This window comes from Oncorhynchus mykiss, chromosome 27 (assembly GCF_013265735.2).
Source record: "Oncorhynchus mykiss isolate Arlee chromosome 27, USDA_OmykA_1.1, whole genome shotgun sequence".
Classification (NCBI taxonomy): Eukaryota; Metazoa; Chordata; class Actinopteri; order Salmoniformes; family Salmonidae; genus Oncorhynchus; species Oncorhynchus mykiss.
The window spans coordinates 26,395,049-26,417,930 of NC_048591.1; the positions used below are offsets into that span (position 1 = coordinate 26,395,049).

Sequence of the window (22,882 nt, forward strand, 5' to 3'; positions counted from 1 at the left end):
ATAGATTTGTGCTTTGGCCATACATGACATAACAATGGCATAGCAGAAACAGACTGGTCTTCAGTCTACAGTTAAGGATGGCAAGTGGATACTTACACTTGGCCACATTTTGGATGTCTGCAGGGTCCTGGAGGATCTTGGACAGGCCATCTAGCAGCATGGCAGCCTTGTTGTAGCGGTAGGCTATGTCCTCCGTCTGCTGAAACATCTCATCCAGAGCTGCAGACTGCACCGTTTCCACAGCGTGGTTATAGATGAGTTTCTCTGCGGTCACGCTGTTGATCTCGTCTACGAAGCGCTGCTTGTCTGAGAAGAAGTGGTTCAGCTTGTCTGTGAGCCGCCGACACAGGGAGATGCAGCTCTTGTAACGCTCGTTCAGACTCTTCACCACTGAAGAAGGGGGTGAGGGAGGGGGAGAGAAAGTTAGTTATGCTCAAATAAAAATAAATTATATCTAAGTAATTATACATGTATATTTTAAGTGTTTTAAGTTCGTATGCAGTTTATAAATACTATAGTGTAATGCCACTGTACCGGTCTGGGGACATTTGTCTTACCCTGCTTGACGGCGCTGGAAGGGTTGAGCTTGGCTGATTTGATCTGGGCCTTGGCCAGGTGGAGGGAGGAGGCTAGGAGCTGGGCAGCCTTCATGTACAGCACCAGCTGCTCCACCTGCCTGTAGAGGGTAGCACAGCACACATTACTAACCTATACGGCTTCCATGGCTTTTCTTTCTTAAAAACGTCATAATTGTCTTTTACAACAATAATTTAAATTGTGATGAAACTGATGTTTTTGTGCCTCACTATGATGAAATGCTACAGGTCTGGGTCCAAACTAAAACCATAATACTTTCAGTTAAACTGTGAACCCCATCCCCCCATTTTTGGTCTCTCCCTTACCCCCACTCCTTGCTGAGCTGGCTGATCTGGTCCACTACCACACTCTCCTGAGGGGGGTAGAGAGAGGCAGCCGATACGCCCAGGTCTGCCCCTCCTGCTCGCACCGCTGCGATCTCCAGCACACAGTCGGTGAAGGATAGCATCATCCGTAGGTGCATCAGAGTGTCTGTGTGCTCTCGCTGTAGTCACAAACACATGATCAGATATTACATAAAGACGTGTGCAAATAGAAATGCCACACACACACAGACACACAAAGGGCCCCCTCTCCCACCTCCATGAGTGTCTCCTCAGGCAGCTCTGGGGCCTCAAAGGTGATGAATCCGTCCAGGCTGGGGGGAGAGGTACCGTAGGGGATATAGCGTAGGCTGCTGGGACCTGCCTCTGCACCCCCTGGGGGAGAGGCCCCGATGGCCATGCCCGGAGGAGAGCCCACGTACACCCGCCCACTGGTGGAGCACAGGGAGCCTGCCGAACTGTTGGAGCCCACTGAGAGAGAGGGAGAGAGAGCGCAAGGATAACTTTGTTGTTGATGTAGGCCTATCACTTTGGCATAATTTGATTGCTCCTTTCATTGGCTGAATTTGAATAGAGAATTTCAGATTAACAAAATTACAACATTTTCCAGAACAAAGTTCAGCCCACTGAGACACAGAGTATTATTGATAGTACCCACTAAGATGAACAGCACAAGGAGAGGGAGAGAGACTGCCCACTAAATAGCAGTAATGTATCTCAGGGCATTGGAACCACCACCACGGAGTCACTTCACTCCAGGTAGGAAACATTGAGTGGAGTCGTAGTAATTAGCGTTAGCAGGTTAGCTTGGAGGGTGTAGCTTTGGGAAGTGGGGTTTAGCAAGCGGTTAGCCTAGCAGTTAGCCGCTGATGCAGTGAGCGGTCTCACCTGAGGTGGTGCGCGGCCGGGCGCCCAAGTGGCTGCAGGTAGGGGGGGTGCTGCTGTTGGGGGGCGAGCCCACGGTGAAGAGAACGGCCCGGGGACTCGCCGCCCCGCCCCGAGGCTGAGCCAGCCCAAACGGTCCTGCTGGTGCTAGGGAGGGAGGGAGGGCCGGTCATTCACACTAAGCCAATCAAGCTCTCTGTTACACAGGAAGGTCCTGTCAGAGCAGCCAATCCAAGCAGTTCATGCAGGGCGAGAATCCATAAAGCAGAGACTGGTGCATGTTTGTATTTGTGTTGTTCTTTGGGACAACGGGTAAGTATTATCTACTAAACCATTGATGTCCAGGTCAGTTTACCAGCTAGGTTATTTCACAACTAATTTTCAGTCTCCAGCTCTTTTCTAATTAATGGTAAAAACATCTGTTCCATTATTTATACCTGGGAGGATGAAACTAAGACAGTGTGTGTGTGTGTATATTTACCTGTATCCATGGGCCGCTCTGTGTTGAGGCTGTCTGTGCTTCCCTGGTAGGGCTGTCCCCCTAGAGTGATTCTGACTGGCTGTTCAGACAGACGGCCAGTACTGACAGACCTGGGGAGAGAAACACATTGATAAGAGATATATTACCCACACAGAGAGAATGAGGAGACAGAGAAAAAGACAACAGTGCACCGTTTACCTGCCAAATGTGGTCCTGCTGGCCTCAGGGACAGACTGGCGTCCACTGGGGTAGGGGGTACAGTGGTGGGCACAGATGTCTCGTGCGTCCGCCAGGGTCTTAGTGGGTGTGGGACTGTCTGCCAGGGCCATCAGGTTACAGGACGCCTGCGTCTTAGGTATCTTAAATGGGGCTGAGATGGGCTGAACAGGGACATAGAGGTTAACAGTTACTGGTTGTGGTAAGTAGGACACACCGTAGCGAAACATAATTAGGTTAATGATTAAAATATGCCAAAATGGTTATCAACTCAACCGACCTTGGTGGGGGAGCCAATGATTGTGGGAAGAGGTGACTTCGTCAGCCAATCCGAGGAGCGGGGGGAGGTGCCCAGGTTGCCAGGGCGACCCAGGTGGGGGGAGTGGCTGGGGGGGTAGTTGCAGGTGGAGGGCTGGATGGGGTCTGACAGCTGCTTGTGGAGTTTCTGTCTGGTGTGGTAGACCTCAGTCAGGGTGGGGGCACTCTGCAGGCGACCACCCAGTAACTGGGACGACGGCACTGGAGAACCTAAAAGAGACAGAGTCATTCATACAAGTATTTTTTTTATCACTTATTGTAAAAGTTTAAGTTTCACATTAATAATTGTTTTAGTGGCGATCATTAGTTACATTAGTGTTAGTATTAGTTACATTAGTGTTAGTATAGTGTCAGTGGCGTTAGCACATACTGATCTAGAGAAGATTTAAAATTCACCACTAGATGGCTCTACAGTCTTGAAATGTGTATTTTTCCACTGTAAACCAAGTCAAAAATAGCAGCAGTAAAGGGCCACTAGGTTCCTGTTTTATGAGCGTCTTGTTCATTCACAGGATTGCTGCTGAGAAGTTGAAAAAGACCCCTGAAACTTCTGTTTTTTTCTTTAGTAGGTCATCAAGTTTTCTAAAGGAGACTAAGTACTAACTGTATCTGCACTGGTTTGCTCAAGTCCCACCTATGTCACTGGGGTTGCCATGGATACTGGCCTCTTGACCCAGATAGTGACACACTTGTGAAAACTGTGTGGATGGGTGGAACTCCCATACACACAACTTCCCTCCCAGAGCGTTAATGGAACACCTGTTACTCAAAAAAATAACCTGACTCATGGCATAAACATCCGCCTCGGGGAGGAGGGGAGAGAGGGAAGAACATGTAAACACTTCTGTAGCTGGCTTTGTCTCCTTAAAAAGTCATCCTGGGCTGTGTTTCCCCAGAGCATAATATCACTAAGATCATATTTAGTTTCAGTGGAATTAAGATGATTTTAGTGCCATGATGCTTTTGGTAAACCCAGCTTTGTTCTGTCTGTCTGTCGGTCTACTGAACTCACCTCCTGAGGAGCTGCGGCTGCGGGACTCATGGCCCTGAGGGTGTCCACAGCAACAGTGACCCAGCTGCTCTGGGATGGTGCCCACTTAAAGAGAAACAGACATATTAATGCCGTTTCAATGAGAAAGTTTAAATGTGAAATGAATTATGATGCCAGGAGTGTTGAATGATAAGAGATGGGAACATGTTGGGGCATGTTCTTACCCAGAGGTGAGGGGGAGTATGGGCGGGAGCTGCCTATAGAGAGACGTCTGCCTGTCATCTGAGGACTGCAGTCTGCAGAGCTGGGGGACCCAGAGCCAACCTTAGGGAAACCCATGGGACTGGTGTTGGACCGCCTCACTGTACCAGACCTGCATAGACCACAAGCACACACAATGGAGGTTTAGATATCACAAATATACAGAACATACATACCAAAAATGTTACACATTCATTGTTAGTCCACCAGAACCAACACCACCAAGCTTCATTACTTGTCTAACAGTTCTTGAACACCCTGAACACCCTTATTTTCAGCTTACAGCGAAGCTCTAGGTTCCAACCACTATCCGTCATGTTTATCATGAAATAACCTTTCTGAAACACCTGAAAACCTTAACATTTAATAAACCTTTTGTCAATGAGCTTAGCTAGATTCCATTCCCTCAGCTCAGTGTCTAACGGTTGCCTTTTTCACTTGGTTCTAATTTAAACTTCTTGAGTTATTCAGCGACCGTCAGTTTGCTGCCAAGACAACCCTGTCACGCTGCAAGCACAGGACTTCAAAACACAGCTGTTAGCCTATCCTCGCTAAAACTGTTGTACTGATAGCGAGTACTCTTCCACTCTTTCTCCTGCACTTCCTCTCTTGAGATGTATGGAGTTTTTTTAAAAAGATGGCGAACAGAGAAAGCGTAGGCAGCAGCCGGGCACATATAGAAGCCAGTCTTCCCCTGAGATGTCTGCACACTGTCTTTCTGCTAGCTCTCTGCATTCATCTCGTCTTGTTAGCGCTAACTTGTTAACTAGCCCAGACACGGTCAAGGGACAGGGTAGTCGGTCTGTGACAGAGAGCTTAATCCTCCTTGGTGGACTCAGAGTCAGACCCAGGGCCAAGGGTCAGCAGTTGGAGAGGCTGGCTACTCAGTACCCGCTGCCCAGGCTTCGGGGCCCTGTGGTGAGGGTAAGTAGGGGGTGTAGAATTGAGGGTTCACTGTGGAGCTAGGCTACTCCAGTGCCGCATGTCCATTGAGGATTTACCCCAGTAGCTTACCCAAAAGGCTCAGACTTTTCTGTTTCCATCTATGTGGGCCGGTACCCATGTCTCACTGGGACATGGCTCCCGGCGGGCCTGCTCTAACTTGGAGCCAAGGTAAGACCCTGGGTACTTTTCAGCATGCATTTACATAACACTGAACATTAACACATTCTTGCAAAGCAACAGTCTTGATTCTTCTCACCACCTCTAGTGTCACACTCCTGATGGAAACACAATAACACTAGAGCTCACATTAACATAAAACCCTGGCTGCCCACTGGTGTGGGGGTAAGTCTCATTGGAAAAACACCACAGGAACTTTATACTAATCCCTGTGGCAATGTTCTTATCTCCTCTCACAACAGTCAATAGAAGCACAACAATAAAACTAATTTGCCTCGAAAGGAGATTCGAAACCTTTTCGTATTCCCTCCCTTTCTATATATGCCTAGGGGCAGCAGGGTAGCCTAGTGGTTAAGAGCGTTGGACTAGTAACCGAAAGGTTGCAAGTTCAAATATCGAGCTGACAAGGTACAAATCTGTCATCCTGCCCCTGAACAGGCAGTTAACCCACTGTTCCTAGGCCGTCATTGAAAATAAGAATTTGTCCTTAACTAACTTGCCTAGTTAAATAAAAGGTTAAAAACCTTTGGGTTTGGAAAATTCCTCTTCAACTCTGTCAGTTATTGCATCAGGCAATTAAGTTTCATCAGTTCAGTCAGTTGCTTGTGTGTTGTGTTGTATTGTAGTGGAGGGAAGTGCTTTTTTTATTTTATTTTTTTATGTATATATCATATATTATACACAATACAACACACAAGCAATATCCACTGACTGAACTGATGAAACTTAATTGCCTGATGCAATAACTGACAGAGTTGAAGAGGAATTTTCCAAACCCAAAGGTTAGTCATCAGAGATCAAACAACAAGATAGACTAGTCTCAGGTGTACTTCAGGGAACCCCCCAGGAAAGTGGCACCTCCCCAGTCTCTTACCTGTGTGAGCCATAGAGCGTGGTGGTGGGGCTGTTGGAGAGGTTCTGTTTGATGCGCTGGTAGTTCCGCACCTGGGTGGGCACAGGGATGGGGGTAGTCTCTGCCCGGGGGGACACCATGGGGGTCTGTCCGGTGGTCTGCGGCTGCCTGGAGTGGTGAAAGGGGGAAGAGCAGGAACATTAGCCAGTCTGTCTGCTAGTTCTGCACCATCTGTTCAGGAATGATGGCACCCATAGAAATTAATGTTTAAAAAAATACTTCAGTCCTTCTGAGACAGCATTTGTATAAATAGAACATGAAGACTGACTAGAAGTTTCTAGCTAGGCTGTGTCTCGGAGTTCTTTTTATTTTATTTTTTACACATTTGGCATTTTCAACTGAGGCTGGGGGAGGAACTAAACTTCAGTCCTGCAAGAAGGGGGCTGGCCCAACCCAGAAGGGGCAGGGCCATTGCACACATGCGCGCACGCACACACGTGTCTGCCCAATCAGTGGGGAGCAGTCAGTGCTAAGAGGAGGAGTTATGGAAGAGACTGTGGTTTGAGAGTTCAGCCAATAGCACGTGCTAAGCCCACCTCCTTTCTATCAGACAGAGGGACAGGAGGAAAGAAAGCTGGCCTCATTTACATGCCTTTGTTATTCCATTGGTCCAAAATGTTCCCTGAGCTAAAGTCATACACGGGTCAACCATAGGGGGTTGAGTTGGGTTTAGAATGAAAAAGGGAAAAACAGAGGAAGGGGAGGAGGAATATAAATGTTATAGAACAGGGCAGATTTAACAGTAGCAGCATTATGTAATAAGATGGTTAGCGGGGGAGGGTGTAGACCAGAGAAAGGGAATAGACAGAGGGATACACGTGAGGCACACGACCATCCATCTGTCCTGTACAGCAGCAACACACAGACAAAGACAGAGGGTTTTCTTTGTCTGCTTTCCACTCCGGGAAGCAAAGAAACACATTTTAACACAACACACATTGACAAAGCTTTTGGTAAGACATTTCTAGTTCCAACCAAAAGTAAAAAGGGCCATAAAGGTTCATCAATGTGACATTTAAGAAAGTGGCATATCCGTGGTTTATTCTATAACCTCAGTGCACTGTATTACCCCATGCAGTCATTCAGTTTAACACATTCATTTCTCCCCAGAACAGGTTGTTAAAAGCTGATGTGTTCTAACAAACTAAGCTAATGGGGACACTGGAGCTACACACAATGCTCTCCCTAACAATAGGCAGTTTGTAGGTCAGTCATGACCATCTTCTTTTAGAGGAGAGAGGGAATATGTTTGTCTTTACTGCATCTACCCAGAGGGGAATGGAAACACAGCACTGTCTTTTCCCTCTCCTCTGTGTGCACTCCCTCTGTCTCTCTCTAAATACTCTTTTTATATTTTCTTTGTCTCTGCTCATTGCCCTCTCCTCATTCATTTTGGGCAGCTGCTCCCTTCTTTTCTCCATATTCATCCTAAGTAGTGGCTCTGTCTCTCTGCACTTTCCCTCCCCCCCTTGCATTCCCTGGCCCAGGGATCGATTAAGGACAGACAGAGCACAGGGGAAAAACAAGTGACTGTGTGAGGTAAGGGGAGCTGAGGTGATGTGAGCCGACTGAGGGGTGGGATCCTCCAGGAATAGAGAATGACTCTATTGGCACTCATACAGACTAGCTCCTCACCTCACAGCAGAAAGACAGGTCACAGAAGGACAGGCTGAGTGTTAACCACCTGGCAGCACAACCAGGGAACAAGGGAAAGAGAATGAAGAGAGGGGAGGGATGGGGGAAAGGGACAGGAAGAGCGAGAATTAAAGACGCAGTCCAGGATCTTAAGTACTTACAAATTCGTAACATATTGTAAAAATGTATATTCTTAACTTTGGAGGATCACTTTAAGCGCCAGGGTGATAGGGAAAAGAGAGAAACTATCACCCCAAAGATGAATATAGATAGATGGTGAGAAAGGAGGAAAGCAGCTATATACAAGCAAGGAATAGACCAAATGAGTGTGGATACAAGACAGGGAGAGAGAAACAGAGCATTAGAAAACAGTATTACTGGAGGCTATTTACAAAGAGAGAAACAAGGAGAGGAACAGGGGGAGCGAAAAAAAAAAGAGTGATAGATGAGGGTGGAGAGCCTTCTCATGCTGCAGGTTATTTACAAACAGAGAGAGATAGTGTGGGGTCACAGGAGAGGAGGAAGTGACTTTGGGGAGAAGTGGTGTTTGTGTCTCTGCTCTGTGTGTATGAGACAGTCATTTGAGGTGTCGTGACGTTTGCCCGCAGCGATTTCCTGTGTGTAAGAGACCTATACTTATACCACAGACCTGCCTAGTCTGGGTTGTTTAGGATACACAGTAGCCATTTATCTGAGACATCTACACAATATAAGCACAAATCAAATCGATTTTGACATGAATATATTGCTTTCAGACACCAATATCATGTAGTTTATGACTAAGGGGTAGAAAATTACCGAAACACAGCTGCTCTGCAGACTGACAGAGATGACACCAGTAGAGTTAAACATTGAAATGTCCATGTGGAGTAGACAGAATGCACTTACTCATGCAGAGCCCGTTCACAGCTGACGGACACATGTCACTGCACACACACAAACCTGATATCTGGGGCTGAAATACCAGCATGCAGACTGGCTCATATCTCCATCAGCTCCTCAGTCTATTTCTAATCTTGGTCCCTGTCAACATCCACCACACATATTTATTATGTTTTGTGACAATCATTGTTAGATCTGTCTAACATGCTATAAATCTAATTGCTCAAATACATACAAAAAAAAAACTTGCCCATTTCCTGAAATATCCCAGTTTAGGGACACAGGTCAAACAGACTGTTTATTAATCCTTTCTGAGCTTAAGTTACATTTCCATGACGCAACAAGTCAACAGTGAAAACATGATAGATTTCCAATGAGCATGGTGCAACACAGTCAAGCCCAGGGGAGTCAACAGAGAAACTAGGTCAGGTCATCTAGATATTGTGCTCCAAGGATAACCAGAGGAGGTGCAGGGACATGCTGTATGCTCCTTTCTGAAATGGTGGCCGGCCCAAATCAGACAACAAAGAGTTGGACAGCTTTAGAACAATTCTTCCACATACATTACACACACACACACACACACACATCAAAAACAAAGAACCAGTCAAAAGTTTGGACACACCTACTCATTCAAGGGTTGATCTTTATTTTTACTATTTTCTACATTGTAGAATAATAGTGAAGACATCAAAACTATGAAATAACACATACGGCATCATGTAGTAACCAAACAAGTGCTCAACGAATCAAAATATATTTGATATTTTTCAAAGTAGACACATTTTGCCTTGATTACACCTTTGCAAACACTTGGCATTCTCTCATCCAGCTTAATGAGGTAGTCACCTGGAATGCATTTCAATTAACAGAGATGTCCTGTTAAAAGACATTTGTGGAATTTCTTTCCTTCATAATGCATTAGGGCCAATCAATTGTGTTGTGACAAGGTAGGGGTGGGTATACAGAAGATGGCCCTATTTGGTAAAAGACCGAGTCCATATTATGGCAAGAACAGCTTAAATAAGCAAAGAGAAACGACAGCTCAACATTACTTTAAGACATGAAGGTCAGTCAATTCAGAACATTAAGAACTTTGAACATTTCTTCAAGTGCAGACACAAAAAACATCAAGCGCTCTGATGAAACTGGCTCTTATGAGGACTGCCACAGGAAAGGAAGACCCAGAGTTACCTCTTCTGCAGCGGATACTGCAGAGTTACCGGCCTCAGACACTGCAGCTCAAATAAATGCTTCACAGAGTTCACTAACAGACACATCTCAACATCTGTTCAGAAACAGGACTTCAAGGTCGAATTGCTGCAAAGAAACCACTACTAAAGGACACCAATAAGAAGAAGAGACTTGCTTGGCCCAACAAACACGAGCAAAGGACATTAAACTGGTGTAAATCTGTCCTTTGGTCTGATGAGTCCAAATTTGAGATTTTTGGTTCCAACCGCTGTGTCTTTGTGAGATGCAGAGTACTGTAGGTGAACGGATGATTCCCGCATGTGTGGTTCCCACTGTGAAGCATGGAGGAGGTGTGATGGTGCTTTGCTGGTGACACTGTCAGTGATTTATTTACAATTCAAGGCACACTTAACCAGCATGGCTACCACAGCATTCTGCAGCGATACGCCATCCCATCCGGTTTCCGCTTAACGGGACTATCATTTGTTTTTCAACAGGACAATGACCCAACACACCTCCAGACTGTTTAAGGGCTATTTGACCAAGAAGGAGAGTGATGGAGTGCTGCATCAGATGACCTGGACTCCACAATCATCCGACCTCAACCCAATTGAGATGGTTTGGGATGAGTTGGACCGCCGAGTGAAGGAAAAGCAGCCAACAAGTGCTCAGCATATGTGGGAACTCCTTCAAGACTGTTGGAAAAGCAATCCAGGCGAAGCTGGTTAAGAGAGTGCCAAGAGTGTGCAAAGCTGTCATCAAGGCAAAGGGTGGCTACATTGAAGAATCTCAAATATAAAATATATTTTGATTAGTTTAATACTTTTGGTTACTACATGATTCCATATGTGTTACATCATAGTTTTGATGTCTTCACTATAATTCGACAATGTAGAAAATAGTAAAAATAAAGAAAAGACCTTGAATGAAAAGGTGTGTCAAAACTTTTGACTGGTACTGTACATAAATACGCACACACACACTGGCTGAATCTATGCTAAGAGCTGAAGTCGATGACGTTACACTCACCCTCCACACCACTCTCCAGACGGCCGATGCCCCACTGCTCCCATTGGCTGGTCATCTGAGGAAGAGGGAAGTGAGCCAACCAGACAAGAGTATAAACCATGGCACATAAGTGAATGAACCTACTACCCATACTGCCACTCAAAATGTGTTTCTATTTGGTCAACTGTGTGTGTCAAGTGTGAGTAGGTGCTCAGTGTGCGTTCTATAGCAGGTGCTTAGTCTAAGAGTGTACGTAGGTGCACAATGTACATGTAGTGTTGTCAGTAGGCCTAATTAGTGTAATAAGGAGTAGCAAGTGTCCAGTGTGTGTGTGCGTGCATGTCTGCATGTGTGTGTTCCTGCAGACTCACAAGACTCTGTGGAGAGGTGTGGCACCAGGACAAAGTCGTCCGTGTCGCTTGAGGAGTTCTTGCTGCTGGTGCTTCCCCCAGACTCCTTAGACAGCTGCAGGTAGTTTGGAGGGCCCAGGGGGGGCGACGACAGACAGTCCTCAGGTAAGGTCTGCATGTCTGGGAGAGACTGAAGAAGGGAAGGGGTATGTGTGTGTTGTAGTGAGCAAAAGGTGTGTTTATGTTGGTGGGGGTAGGTGGTGTGTGTGTGTGTTAGGAGGATAGGGTAAGAGAAAGAAATTGAGAGAGAGGGCTTGGGCTGTACAATTCAATTAGTGCCAGACTGGGCTATGTAGACTGCCAGAATAATGCAATCACAGTGGACAGAGAGAAAGAGTACATCCCTGGGAAACTCAGTTTGTCCATTTTCCCACTGAGCTACTGTACAAAGTCTAGATTGTTAAGCGCTGAGTACTGAGGTGTGGTGCTATGCCTTGAGGTACGGATAAACCCACTGGGTGTGGAATGCAACTATGAGGTGTATAGGCAATCAGGATGAACTTACGGCAGGGGAGTTGTAGCGAACAGAGGGTGAGCTGCCACATGTGATGTCGGTCACAGCGCTAGGGCAGTTGGGTACTGGAACAGGACATGCTGGAGAAAATAACATACAAATACACGTTTTCACACAAGACCTAAGTGCTCTCAACATCAATGCCACCTCACAATACAGCTCTGACACCACAACAGGTATTTCCCCGTTATTGATGAAGGAAGTTCTCATCCATCTACTCACATTTTTTGATGGCAGATGCTGGATCTAAGAAAGGATGACTGAAAAACGCATCTGAAACAACAAGACAGGAGTGTGAATGTTAGAGAAGTAATGTACAATTTATAGATAACAAACAACAACAAAATCATTTATTTTCTAGAAGGGACGTGATGTCAGAACTGACCGAAGTCCATCCTGTCCTTCTGGTTCCTCTGCAGAAGGCCTAGCAACAGGTTGCAAAGGGAAGGAGACGTCTCCCTCGGGATGCTAAGTAATAGAGGAACAGACACACATTCTAGGTAAAAACATGATTTTCAGCCCAAAAGGCCTCGATCAGATAGTTAAATCATTCCTAAATCCTATCATCTGTTGACCTACATGGGTAGCAGCGACTTGTTCTTCTCATAGAACATCCTCAGGTCCTGAGGACTGTTGGCCTAAAGACAGACAGACAGAGAGAGAACAGAGTGACATGGGGTTTGCATACTACTTCTATAAACACACATCATGGGTGACATATTTCATATTTAATCTGTGGACACAGATCCACAGATGATGCAATCTCTATTGCACTCCACACTGCCCTTTCACACCTGGACAAAAGGAACACCTATGTGAGAATGCCCTCAAAGCTACAAAGTCTAGATTGTTAAGCGCTGAGTACTGAGGTGTGGTGCTATCACTAAGCTAAAGAACCTGGGACTAAACGCATCCCTTGGCAACTGGATTCTGGACTTCCTGATGGGCTACCCCCAGGTGGTAAGGGTAAGTAACAACACAGCCACCACTCTGATCCTCAACATGGGGGCCCCTCAGGGGTGCGTGCTCAGTCTCCTCCTGTACACCCTGTTCACTCACGACTACACGGCCAGGCACGACTCTAACACCAGTGGTAGACGTGATCACCAACAACGATGAGACAGCCTATGGGGAGAAGATCAGAGACCTGACCGTGTGGTGCAAGGACAACAACCTCTCCCTCAAAGTGACCAAGACAAAGGAGATGATTGTGGACTACAGGAAAAGGAGGACCGAGCACGCCCCCATTAACTTCAACGGGGCTGTAAGCGGAGCGGGTCGAGAGTTTCAAGTCCACATCACCAACAAATGAACATGGTCCAAGCACACCAAGACAGTCGTGAAGAGAGCACAACAAAACCCATTCCCCCTCAGCAGACTGAAAAGATTTGGCATGGGTCATAAGATCCTCAAAAGGTTTTACAGCTGCACCATCGAGAGCATCCTGAAGGGTTGCATCATTGCCTGGTATGGCAACTGCTCGGCCTCAAGGCACTACAGAGGGTAGTGCGTACGGCCCAGTACATCACCAGGGCCAAGCTTCCTGCTATCCACGATCTCTATACCAGGCGGTGTCAGAGGAAGGCCCTAAAAATTGTCAAAGACTCCAGCAACCCTAGTCATAGACTGTTCTCTCTGCTACTACACGGCAAGCGGTACCGGAGCGCCAAGTCTAGGTCCAAGAAGATTCTAAACAGCTTCTACCCCCAAGCCATAAGACTCCTGAACAGCTAATCAAATGGCTACCCAGACTATTTGCATTGCCCCCATCCCTTCTACACTGCTGCTACTCTTATTATCTATGCATAGTCACTTTAATAACTCTACCTAGATGTACATGTTACCTCAATTACCTCGACACCGGTGCCCCCGCACATTGACTCTGTAGTGGTATATAGCACCGCTATTGTTATTTACTGCTGCTCTTTAATTATTTGTTATTCTTATCTCTTACTTTTATTTGGGGGGGGGGGGTATTTTCTTAAAACTGCATTGTTGGTTAAGGGCTTGCAAGTAAGGATTTATCTGTAAAGAAATACCTGTTGTATTCCGCACATGTGACAAATACAATTTTATTTGATATTTCACACAGTTTAATGCTGCCCTCTCGCTCTCCATCCTACCTGGAAAGGGGGCTTCCCTACGAGACACTGGTAGACGACAGTTCCAATGCTCCACAGGTCTGCCTTGGAGTCATAGTTCTGAGACATGATCACTTCTGGGGCCTGGTTAGAGGACAGAGGTTAGAGGTCACGCTCTGAAAGGACCGTTCCAGCTGCAGGTTGCCGGAGAACAAGAGACTGCAGACATGACACCCTTACACACCAACACTAAACACACACGCACACCTGCACCCACCATGTACATGGGGGAGCCACACAGCGTGGCGGCCATCATGTTGCTCTGGAGGTATCGTGCGAAGCCAAAGTCAGCTGAAAGAGAGAAGGCCGTCAGTCTGTGTTATTAATAGCTACTATTGTCGGAGTGTCACGACTCCCATTACCAGGCCTCTCAGACACTAGGAAATTGGGAACGCAACACACAACATGAGAGTCACCACACCTTGAGCGAATAGCACTGTGCAAACTAAATATAGCTGTAGGGTTCAAAACAACTAATCATGACCTTAGCTAGCGGTCATTGTGGTGCATCGTGATATATGACATTTGATGACACTTGTGAGACAATAAGACAAATCATATGATGGCTAACAACATATATATACAGTATTTATATCATAGAAACATTATGAAGAATTAAAGGGATAGTTGTCTTTTTGAAGTTTTAGCTTAGTTTTAACTGAGTGTGTGTTGTGTTTGAGGGGCTGGGTTGGTCAGTCACCTATTTTGATGCGGATGCCGTTGATGCTGGATCTCTTGCGGCTGGTGTATGACAGCAGGATGTTCTGTGGTTTCAGGTCTCGGTGGATGATGCCTTTACTGTTGAGGATCCTCATTGCTGCAGATATCTGCTGGAGGAACACCCTCAGAGTGTCTTCTCTCAGTGTCCCCTTGGCTAGGGAGAGCAGAGAGGAGGGAAAAACCACTTACCCACAATCCTTCATTACACCATAGAAATGTATTGGCACATAATGTATGATGACCAGGGATGTAGTGGTAAAAGACTACTACACCCACACTGGCTATCAGCATATTTTATTCATACAAAACTACAACACCCATAATGCACGAAAACTCTATAAAGGACATTATCCACCCACGATGCACTAGTCTTGAGGCCATAGAGACAACTTTTTACAACTATTTCACAGACTAATGTTTCACTCACACCAATCATTACATTTTCAGATTGAAATGTTAGTCATTTAGCAGACATTCTTATCCAGAGCAACTTACAGTAGTGAGTACATCCATTTTCATACGTTCCCCCTGTGGGAAACGAAACCCACAACTCTGGCATTGCAAGCACCATGCTCAACCAACTGAGCCACATGGGACCCATACCAAACATTTGCCAGCAGTTATACACACTCAATATCTCCATCTCCCTAATGTATTGCATTAATTACGGATTGCCTCAGCTTACATTTAAGTGATTTAGATGCACCTGTATCAATGAGAGAAATGCATTAAAACTTCTACATCAGGATGCATTGGGAGAGCTCCGTCACCACAACTGCACACAGAATCCAAGGGATGGCTTATTCTGCAAGTAGTCTACATCTTCTATGCAAGCACAACCGATTAGAGTAGTAATTGTTTTATTACTTAGGCTGCTAATGTTCAAAGTATTAACAGTGATGAAGATTACTGTAGTTAGCATAAGAGGTCGGGCAGTGGAGTGTGTCTGGTCCTGCATGTACTGGTTGCAGTGAAACAATAACATTAGCTAATCCAGTGAGCTGCTAGCTTAGAGGATTCCTGGGTCTCTAAAGAGTAAACCAAACCATTATGATCACAATGGATCTTGTGTCAATCTAACCATGCTTACACACATTAAATCAGGGATTTAACAACACTCTCTAAAGTACAACTGTGACAACTTCTTCTAAACGCAGCAAAGTTGTGTAATTAATCAAATAACAAGGTTGTGTGACAATATTATACAATGAGAGAGAGAGAGAGAGAGAGAGAGAGAGAGAGAGAGAGAGAGAGAGAGAGAGAGAGAGAGAGAGAGAGAGAGCGCAACAGAAAGGGGGAGAGTGTGACTGCGCGCTAGAAGAGAGAGGTACAGACACTGTACCGTGCCTTGAGGTGATGTGAGAGCCAATAAAATCAACGATATACCATGCAGACCTCCACAAGCAGCATCCTATTAAGACGTTCAGTGCTTGGTGCTTTCTTGGGAAGCATTATGAGAGAGGAGTGACCTTTGAGACTCAGCTATGCTGACCTTGGTGCTAAAGAAGGAACCCATTGTGTCATATCACTGTGTTGGCTCCTACACACAACATTCCCTCGCATTGGGAACACACAACACACACACACACAGACAGACGGCAGATAGAGACGTACACAAAAGTACCCACACTCCTCTCCACCGCTAGTTATTCTGTTTTGATGAATAATACTCAGTGTCTGTTGAGATTAGTGTGATGCTTACCTTGCAGATAGTCAGCCAGATCGCCACCGTTGCAGTACTGTGGGGAGGAACAAGACAAACAAAACCATTCTATTAGCAGGCTGTGTAAGAACAACACAGATTAGCAGTACCAAGCTGTGTGTGTGTGTGTGTGTGTATGTGTGTTTGTGTGCGACCACAAAGCCCAGATAATGAAAGGTCTCATCAATTAAAATCTGATGAATGGCTGTGCTGTTATCAGTACTGACAATCTCTGTTAATCCTGGCATTAGTCAACACAGAGAGCAGGAAGGACAGAGTGTGAGGGAGAGTAGTCCAAGAAAAAGAATGAGAGAGTTAGAGAAAATGTGCAAGGGAGCAGGGAAGAGAAAAGTAGAGAAACAGAGGGGAGCTAAGGGTAGGCTAATTTATGCTAGCATCTACCCCGTCTGTCCGCCATTTTCCAGTTTAGTTAGTTTAACAGTAAAAGCTTTGGTTTCATGCATGTTAACATTAGAAGCCTCCTCCCTAACTTTGTTTTATTCACTGCTTTAGCACACTCCGCCAACCCTGATGTCCTAGCCATGTCTAAATCCTGGCTTAGGAAGGCAACCAAAAATTCAGACATTTCCATCCCCAACTACAACATTTTCCACCAAGATAGAACTGCTAAAGGGGGTGGAGTTGCAATCTACTGCAGAGATAGCCAGCAGAGTATCCTGGAAGGCTATTAACCTCACTCCGTCAGTAGAGGATGACTGGTCATTCTTTAAAAGTGCTTTCCTCACCATCTTAAACAAGCATGCCCTATTCAAAGAATGTAGAACTAAGAACAACTATAGCCCTTGGTTCACTCCAGAACTGACTGCCCTTGAACAGCACAAAAACATCCTGTGGCGTACTGCATTAGCATCGAACAGCCCCCGCGATTTGCAACTTTTTAGGGAAGTTAGGAACCAATATACACAAACAGAAATAGCACAAACTACAAAATGTTCTGGGACACTGTAAAGTCCATGGAGAATAAGAGCACCTCCTCCCAGCTGCCCACTGCACGGAGGCTAGGAAACAGTCACCACCAATAAATCTACGATAATTGATAATTTCAATAAGTATTTTTCTACGGCTGGCCATGCTTCCCACCTGGCTACCCCTACCCCTGTCAACAGCTCTGCACCCCCCACTGCAACGTGCCCAAGCCTCCCCCATTTCTCCTTTACCCAAATCCAGATAGCTGATGTTCTTCTGAAAGAGCTTCAAAATCTGGGCCCCTACAAATCAGCCGGGCTAGACAATCTGGACCCTCTCTTTTTAAAATTATCCACAGCAATTGTTGCAACCCTTATTACTAGCCTGTTACAACCTCTCTTTCGTATCGTCCGAGATCCCTAAAGACTGGAAAGTTGCCGCGGTCATCCCCCTCTTCAAAAGGGGGAGACACTCTAGACCCAAACTGTTACAGACCTATATCCATCCTGCCCTTACTTTCTAAAGTCTTTGAAAGCCAAGTTAACAAACAGATCACCGACCATTTCGAATCCCACCGTACCGTCTCCGCTATGCATTCTGGTTTCCGAGCTGATCATGGGTGCACCTCAGCCACGCCCAAGGTTCTAAACGATATCATAACCGCCATCGATAAAAAGACAATACTGTGCAGCCGTATTCATCGACCTGACCAAGGCTTTTGACTCTGTCAATCACCACATTCTTATTGGCAGACTCAACAGCATGGGTTTCTCAAATGACTGCCTCGCCTGGTTCACCAACTACTTCTCAGATAGAGTTCAGTGTGTCAAATCGGAGGGCCTGTTGTCCGTACCTCTGGAAGTCTATGGAGGTGCCACACGGTTCAATTCTCAGGCAGACTCTTTTCTCTGAATACATCAATGATGTCGCTCTTGCTACTGGTGATTCTCTGATCCACCTCTACGCAGACGACACCATTCTGTACACTTCTGGCCCTTCTTTGGACACTGTGTTAACAAACCTCAAGACGAGCTTCAATGCCCTGCAACTCTCCTTCCGTGGCCTCCAACTGCTCTTAAATGCAAGTAAAACTAAATGCATGCTCTTCAACCGATCGCTGCCCGCACCCTCGTCTAGCATCAGTACTCTGGACGGTTCTGACTTAGAATATGTGTACTAGAGGACGACCGATTATGATTTTTCAACGCCGATACCGATACGGATTATTGGAGGACCAAAAAAAGCAGATACCGATGAATCAGACGATTTTTAAAATGTATTTGTAATAATGACAATTACAACAATACTGAATGAACACTTATTTAACTTAATATATTACATCAATACAATCAATTTAGCCTCAAATAAATAATGAAACATGTTCAATTTGGTTTAAATAATGCAAAAACAAAGTATTGGAAAAGAAAGTAAAAGTGCAATATGTGCCATGTAAGAAAGCTAACGTTTAAGTTCCTTGCTCAGAACATGAGAACATATGAAAGCTGGTGGCTCCTTTTAACATGAGTCTTCAATATTCCCAGGTAAGAAGTTTTAGGTTGTAGTTATTATAGGAATTATAGGACTATTTTTCTTTATACCATTTGTATTTCAAATACCTTTGACTATTGGATGTTCTTAAAGGCGCTTTAGTATTGCCAGTGTAACAGTATAGCTTCCGTCCCTCTCCTCGCCCCTACCTGGGCTCGAACCAGGAACACATCGACAACAGCCACCCTCGAAGCAGCATTAAAAACTACTCCAAGTCTCAGAGCGAGTGATGTTTGAAAAGCTATTAGCGCGCACCCCGCTAACTAGCTAGTCGTTTCACATCGGTTACACCAGCCTAATCTCGGGAGTTGATGGGCCTGAAGTCATAAACAGCGCAATACTTGAAGCACAGCAAAGAGCTGCTGGCAAAACGCTGTTTGAATGAAAAGTGCTGTTTGAATGAATAATACATATTTTTTTTATTTTTTATAATTTTTTATAATCGGCCAAATCGGTGTTCAAAAATACCCATTTCCGATTGTTATGAAAACCTGAAATAGGCCCTAATTAAATCGGCCATTCCGATTAATCGGTCAACCTCTAATTTGGACATCTACATATACCTAGGTTTTGGATAGACTGTAAACTCTTCTTCCAGACTCACATTAAGCATCTCCAATCCAAAATTACATCTAGAATCAGCTTCCAATTTCGTAACAAAGCATCCTTTACCCATGTTGCTAACATACCCTCGTAAAATGGACTATCCAACACTCTACTCAGCAAATTGGATGTAGTCTACCACAGTGAGAACACCAATTAAATCCTGTTGGTTACTGAAGCTTCCTCTGACCAAAGCATTGGTTTGATCTGGCCTTAAAGAGCTTCTGCCTTATCACAGTGACTGGTAGGATCTGACTCCAGTTCAGTTTATTACCACACCATGTTGTTTACCCTTTGAACAGGAAAATCAATTACAGGTCAGATCCTTATTGACATGAGACACGGGAAGATGGATGCTCTGTATGTATGTCCATCCTTTTACTGCAAGCAGCAGAGGCATTGAGCAGGGTTTCAATAACACATTCTTAGGGGTCCGCCATAACCACAGAATTGTAGGGTAACAATATATTTCACTATTATGGGGGTGTCCACATTGATTGCTGTAAAGTTTGGGATGCCATGAATGGTTAAGGGCCCATAATTCTATTCTAGTGAATCTATCCGATTAAGTTCTGTGTGAGGACAATCATTTATGAGGTACACTGCACACAAATAATGTTTGTTCAAATAAAAATACTGCTTTGCTTCATACTGAAAGTCAATGTTGCAGCTAAAAGGGCATTGTTTCCCTTAAAACAGTATTATTTTTAATGTGTTCCAACCGCTGCCAAAAGACTGGAGTGTGAGCCCTGCGCGCTGATTGCTTAATAAGTGACTGCTTAATAAGTAATCTGCTCCCTCCTCTAACCATTGCGTAAGACAAGCCTTTCTTACTAAGCAAAACAGGCAGTCTGGCAAACACCAGCCAGATTAGTATACATGCTAGCCTAGTATTGATACTATCTATGCACATCTCTCTTGGAGTGCTATAGCATTGATTAAGCAGCCTTTTATCTATACGACCAAGGTTGAATGGTGCTCAGAGGCTACAAAGCCAGATTTATGTCTGTTTCTTCTCTTGTGCCAGGAGACCCTGCCTCCTTAATGTCAGCGTGGCTCTCAGAATAACAGCCCTGTGTACCACAACCATCTAGAACACCCCAGGCAGGCCAGGGTAACAGGTACCAGGGTCCCAAGACACCTTGCACAGCCAGTTACCGTAACAGCTTGAATATGAGAAGGGCAGAATAAGTATTTCAGGGCTAAATATAAGGCAAACAAACACAGTTTGTTCTTGGATAACAGTATTCCTCGAAAGCGGGGTGTGAGTGTACAGGTACGTTTTTTGAGGGCTACTTAAGGTGGCAGACAGTTTGTTTTTTTCCTTCAGGCGGTTTGTGGAATTTTGTGGCCTTGAGCAATGAGAGGGAGGGGGAGAGAGAGAAAGAAGGGGAAGGAGAGAGGAGAGGCAGAGCAAGGACAGAAGCACACTGGGTTTGCAGCCTCTCATAGGACTGATGAAATGACCATGGGCACATGGAGAGAGAGTGAGCAGTTAGAGAGAGGGGAGAGGTATCAACACAAAGATAGAGACCCTGGCAGCTTATAGGCAGCTCAGCGGAAGAGGTTGCATTCTGACAGTGTGACACCACCTACCTCCATGACCAGGAACACAGAGTTGGGAGTTTCCTGAATGAGAGGAGAGAAACAACATGGGTTAGAGTGATCTCTCTCACAACACCTGTCACATCCACTACTGTAGAGGACCAGCTTCGTCAAACATGTATGTACAGATACAGACAGATAGTCTACATACTGTACAGATGGACCATGTGTACAGTACAGAGAATAGGATTCCCTTGCCACCAAGCATGAACTGAAGCCCATAGCACATAACTGATCTGGATTATATCCGTACAGTAGAGTAGCTGGCTCCAATCTACAGACACATTGACACCCTCATCCTTCATCTCACACTGTGCGACTGACATGGGTTTAAGATCAAATTGGCACACCTCATAGAAAAGGTGCCGTCCTTAGTGAACCCCTCACCTCAAAAGCTGTGTCGTGCTACCGTCTACATTCTTGAAGGGAAAGGAATGGAGTTCATTACACAGCAGGGTCAAGCTGAGATTGTTGGTGTGTGCGTGTGTGCGTGTTCGAGACTATTGGGTTCAAGGGAACTGGGCGATGTTACAGATATAGGGGACACCTTGCCAACATGGTGATGGAGGAGCTAAGAAGACGCTGGACAGGAGCCAAGTAACACAATATCAGGCCTCCAGGTTAAGCAAGCTCACATGTATTTGGAGGAGTGTGCGTGTGTGTGTGTGGTGTCAGGTTGAGGGTACTGCATCATGTGGCAGATCGAGCAGCTTGCCATGTGCATGAAGTTAACAACAACCATAAAAAAAACAACTGTCGTCACACATTTTCCAATCCCTTCAGCGCCATTCTAAGTAGGCTATCTATGATTAGATCCAGAAGTGTTTCTTGTGACAAGACCATGCAAACCCCTTTCCATGATTGATTCTCGGTGAAGGAAATAGCCTGTCACATGAAAGGCTTCTTTAATCTCTAACCAGTGTATGAGTTCAAAACAATTTAACGTCATTATTTTCTGTGTGCCATACTAACAAATCAAAGGGTCTCAGAAAATCAATTCCTTGACTACCAACAGCCATACTAGTCAGTTATTGGACTGCATTACTCTGGTTCTAATCATCTCTCAGCCAAGGTCTCCAGTTGGAGAGCAAAAACCACTGCATTCGCTCCGAAAACCAGCCATCCATTAATTCCACTTCAGCTTTTTCCTGTCAGCTGACCTGTCAGCCTGCACCAGGCTTATTGGCTGGGCCCCTTCCTCCCTGACCAATCCCATTGGCTCATGGCTGTGGATACGAGGAAAATGGATTTCAAGGATGTTGCTGTTGGGTTGTAGCAATGGGGGAGGGGAGACCCCACCACCATTATCTGCTCTGATCGGTCGGGGTGTGTGTGTGTGTGGTGGCTGGTATTGGCCTGGGGACTAGCCGTTTTCAGCCCCTGCACTATACTGGTTGATGGGGGGGATGGGGACTGGGAGAGGAAGAATAGGAGGAAAGGAAAGAAGGGAGTTGGCCAGGCTGTACACTGTCCTGGAGGAGGAGGGTAACATATGTGAGAGGTACAAATACAGGACAGCCTCACCCCCTTTAATCTCCAGCCCTCAGGAGGTTGAAAATGAACCGTCTATGCCACCATAAAATCTATCCTACAATAGAGTCCAAAACCTCTTCCATGGTGCAAATCTAGACTAAGTGACACTCTGTATGCTATTATCAACATTTTTACCACAAGAGAGGAGACACCCAATGAGTCAGAATGTAATGTTACTCAAAACACTCTGTTAAAGAGTTGGACTTTGGACACATACAAAACCTGCCAACAGGGTTATTCTACATAACCCTCCTTCCTCAAAAGGAATACGCCAAAACAAAAACAGCAGCACAAACAATTCTGCTTCCTGCTATCTAACATCAGCAGCCCCACACGCACAGGCAGTCATATTC

At 45.4% G+C, this 22,882-nt stretch overlaps 1 protein-coding gene across 2 annotated transcripts in view; it reads right to left on the minus strand.

The window, feature by feature from the left end:
• Window positions 1-22,882, minus strand: part of LOC110507875 (serine/threonine-protein kinase ULK2) — a 46,379-nt gene that overhangs the window by 3,087 nt on the left and 20,410 nt on the right. The window contains exons 4-25 of one of the 2 annotated variants that reach the window (XM_021588260.2): window positions 20,988-21,020; window positions 16,314-16,350; window positions 14,592-14,765; window positions 14,109-14,182; window positions 13,874-13,975; window positions 12,330-12,388; window positions 12,136-12,218; window positions 11,973-12,023; window positions 11,742-11,830; window positions 11,198-11,366; window positions 10,848-10,902; window positions 6,069-6,215; window positions 4,036-4,184; window positions 3,833-3,916; window positions 2,783-3,030; window positions 2,485-2,666; window positions 2,287-2,396; window positions 1,809-1,952; window positions 1,177-1,391; window positions 903-1,081; window positions 558-676; window positions 97-390 (exon numbers count right to left, since the gene is read on the minus strand). In XM_021588260.2, coding sequence (XP_021443935.1) covers window positions 97-390; window positions 558-676; window positions 903-1,081; window positions 1,177-1,391; window positions 1,809-1,952; window positions 2,287-2,396; window positions 2,485-2,666; window positions 2,783-3,030; window positions 3,833-3,916; window positions 4,036-4,184; window positions 6,069-6,215; window positions 10,848-10,902; window positions 11,198-11,366; window positions 11,742-11,830; window positions 11,973-12,023; window positions 12,136-12,218; window positions 12,330-12,388; window positions 13,874-13,975; window positions 14,109-14,182; window positions 14,592-14,765; window positions 16,314-16,350; window positions 20,988-21,020 — 2,797 coding nt within the window. The remainder of the gene's footprint in view (window positions 1-96; window positions 391-557; window positions 677-902; window positions 1,082-1,176; window positions 1,392-1,808; window positions 1,953-2,286; window positions 2,397-2,484; window positions 2,667-2,782; window positions 3,031-3,832; window positions 3,917-4,035; window positions 4,185-6,068; window positions 6,216-10,847; window positions 10,903-11,197; window positions 11,367-11,741; window positions 11,831-11,972; window positions 12,024-12,135; window positions 12,219-12,329; window positions 12,389-13,873; window positions 13,976-14,108; window positions 14,183-14,591; window positions 14,766-16,313; window positions 16,351-20,987; window positions 21,021-22,882) is intronic. The other variant, XM_021588261.2, reaches the window with a different exon arrangement.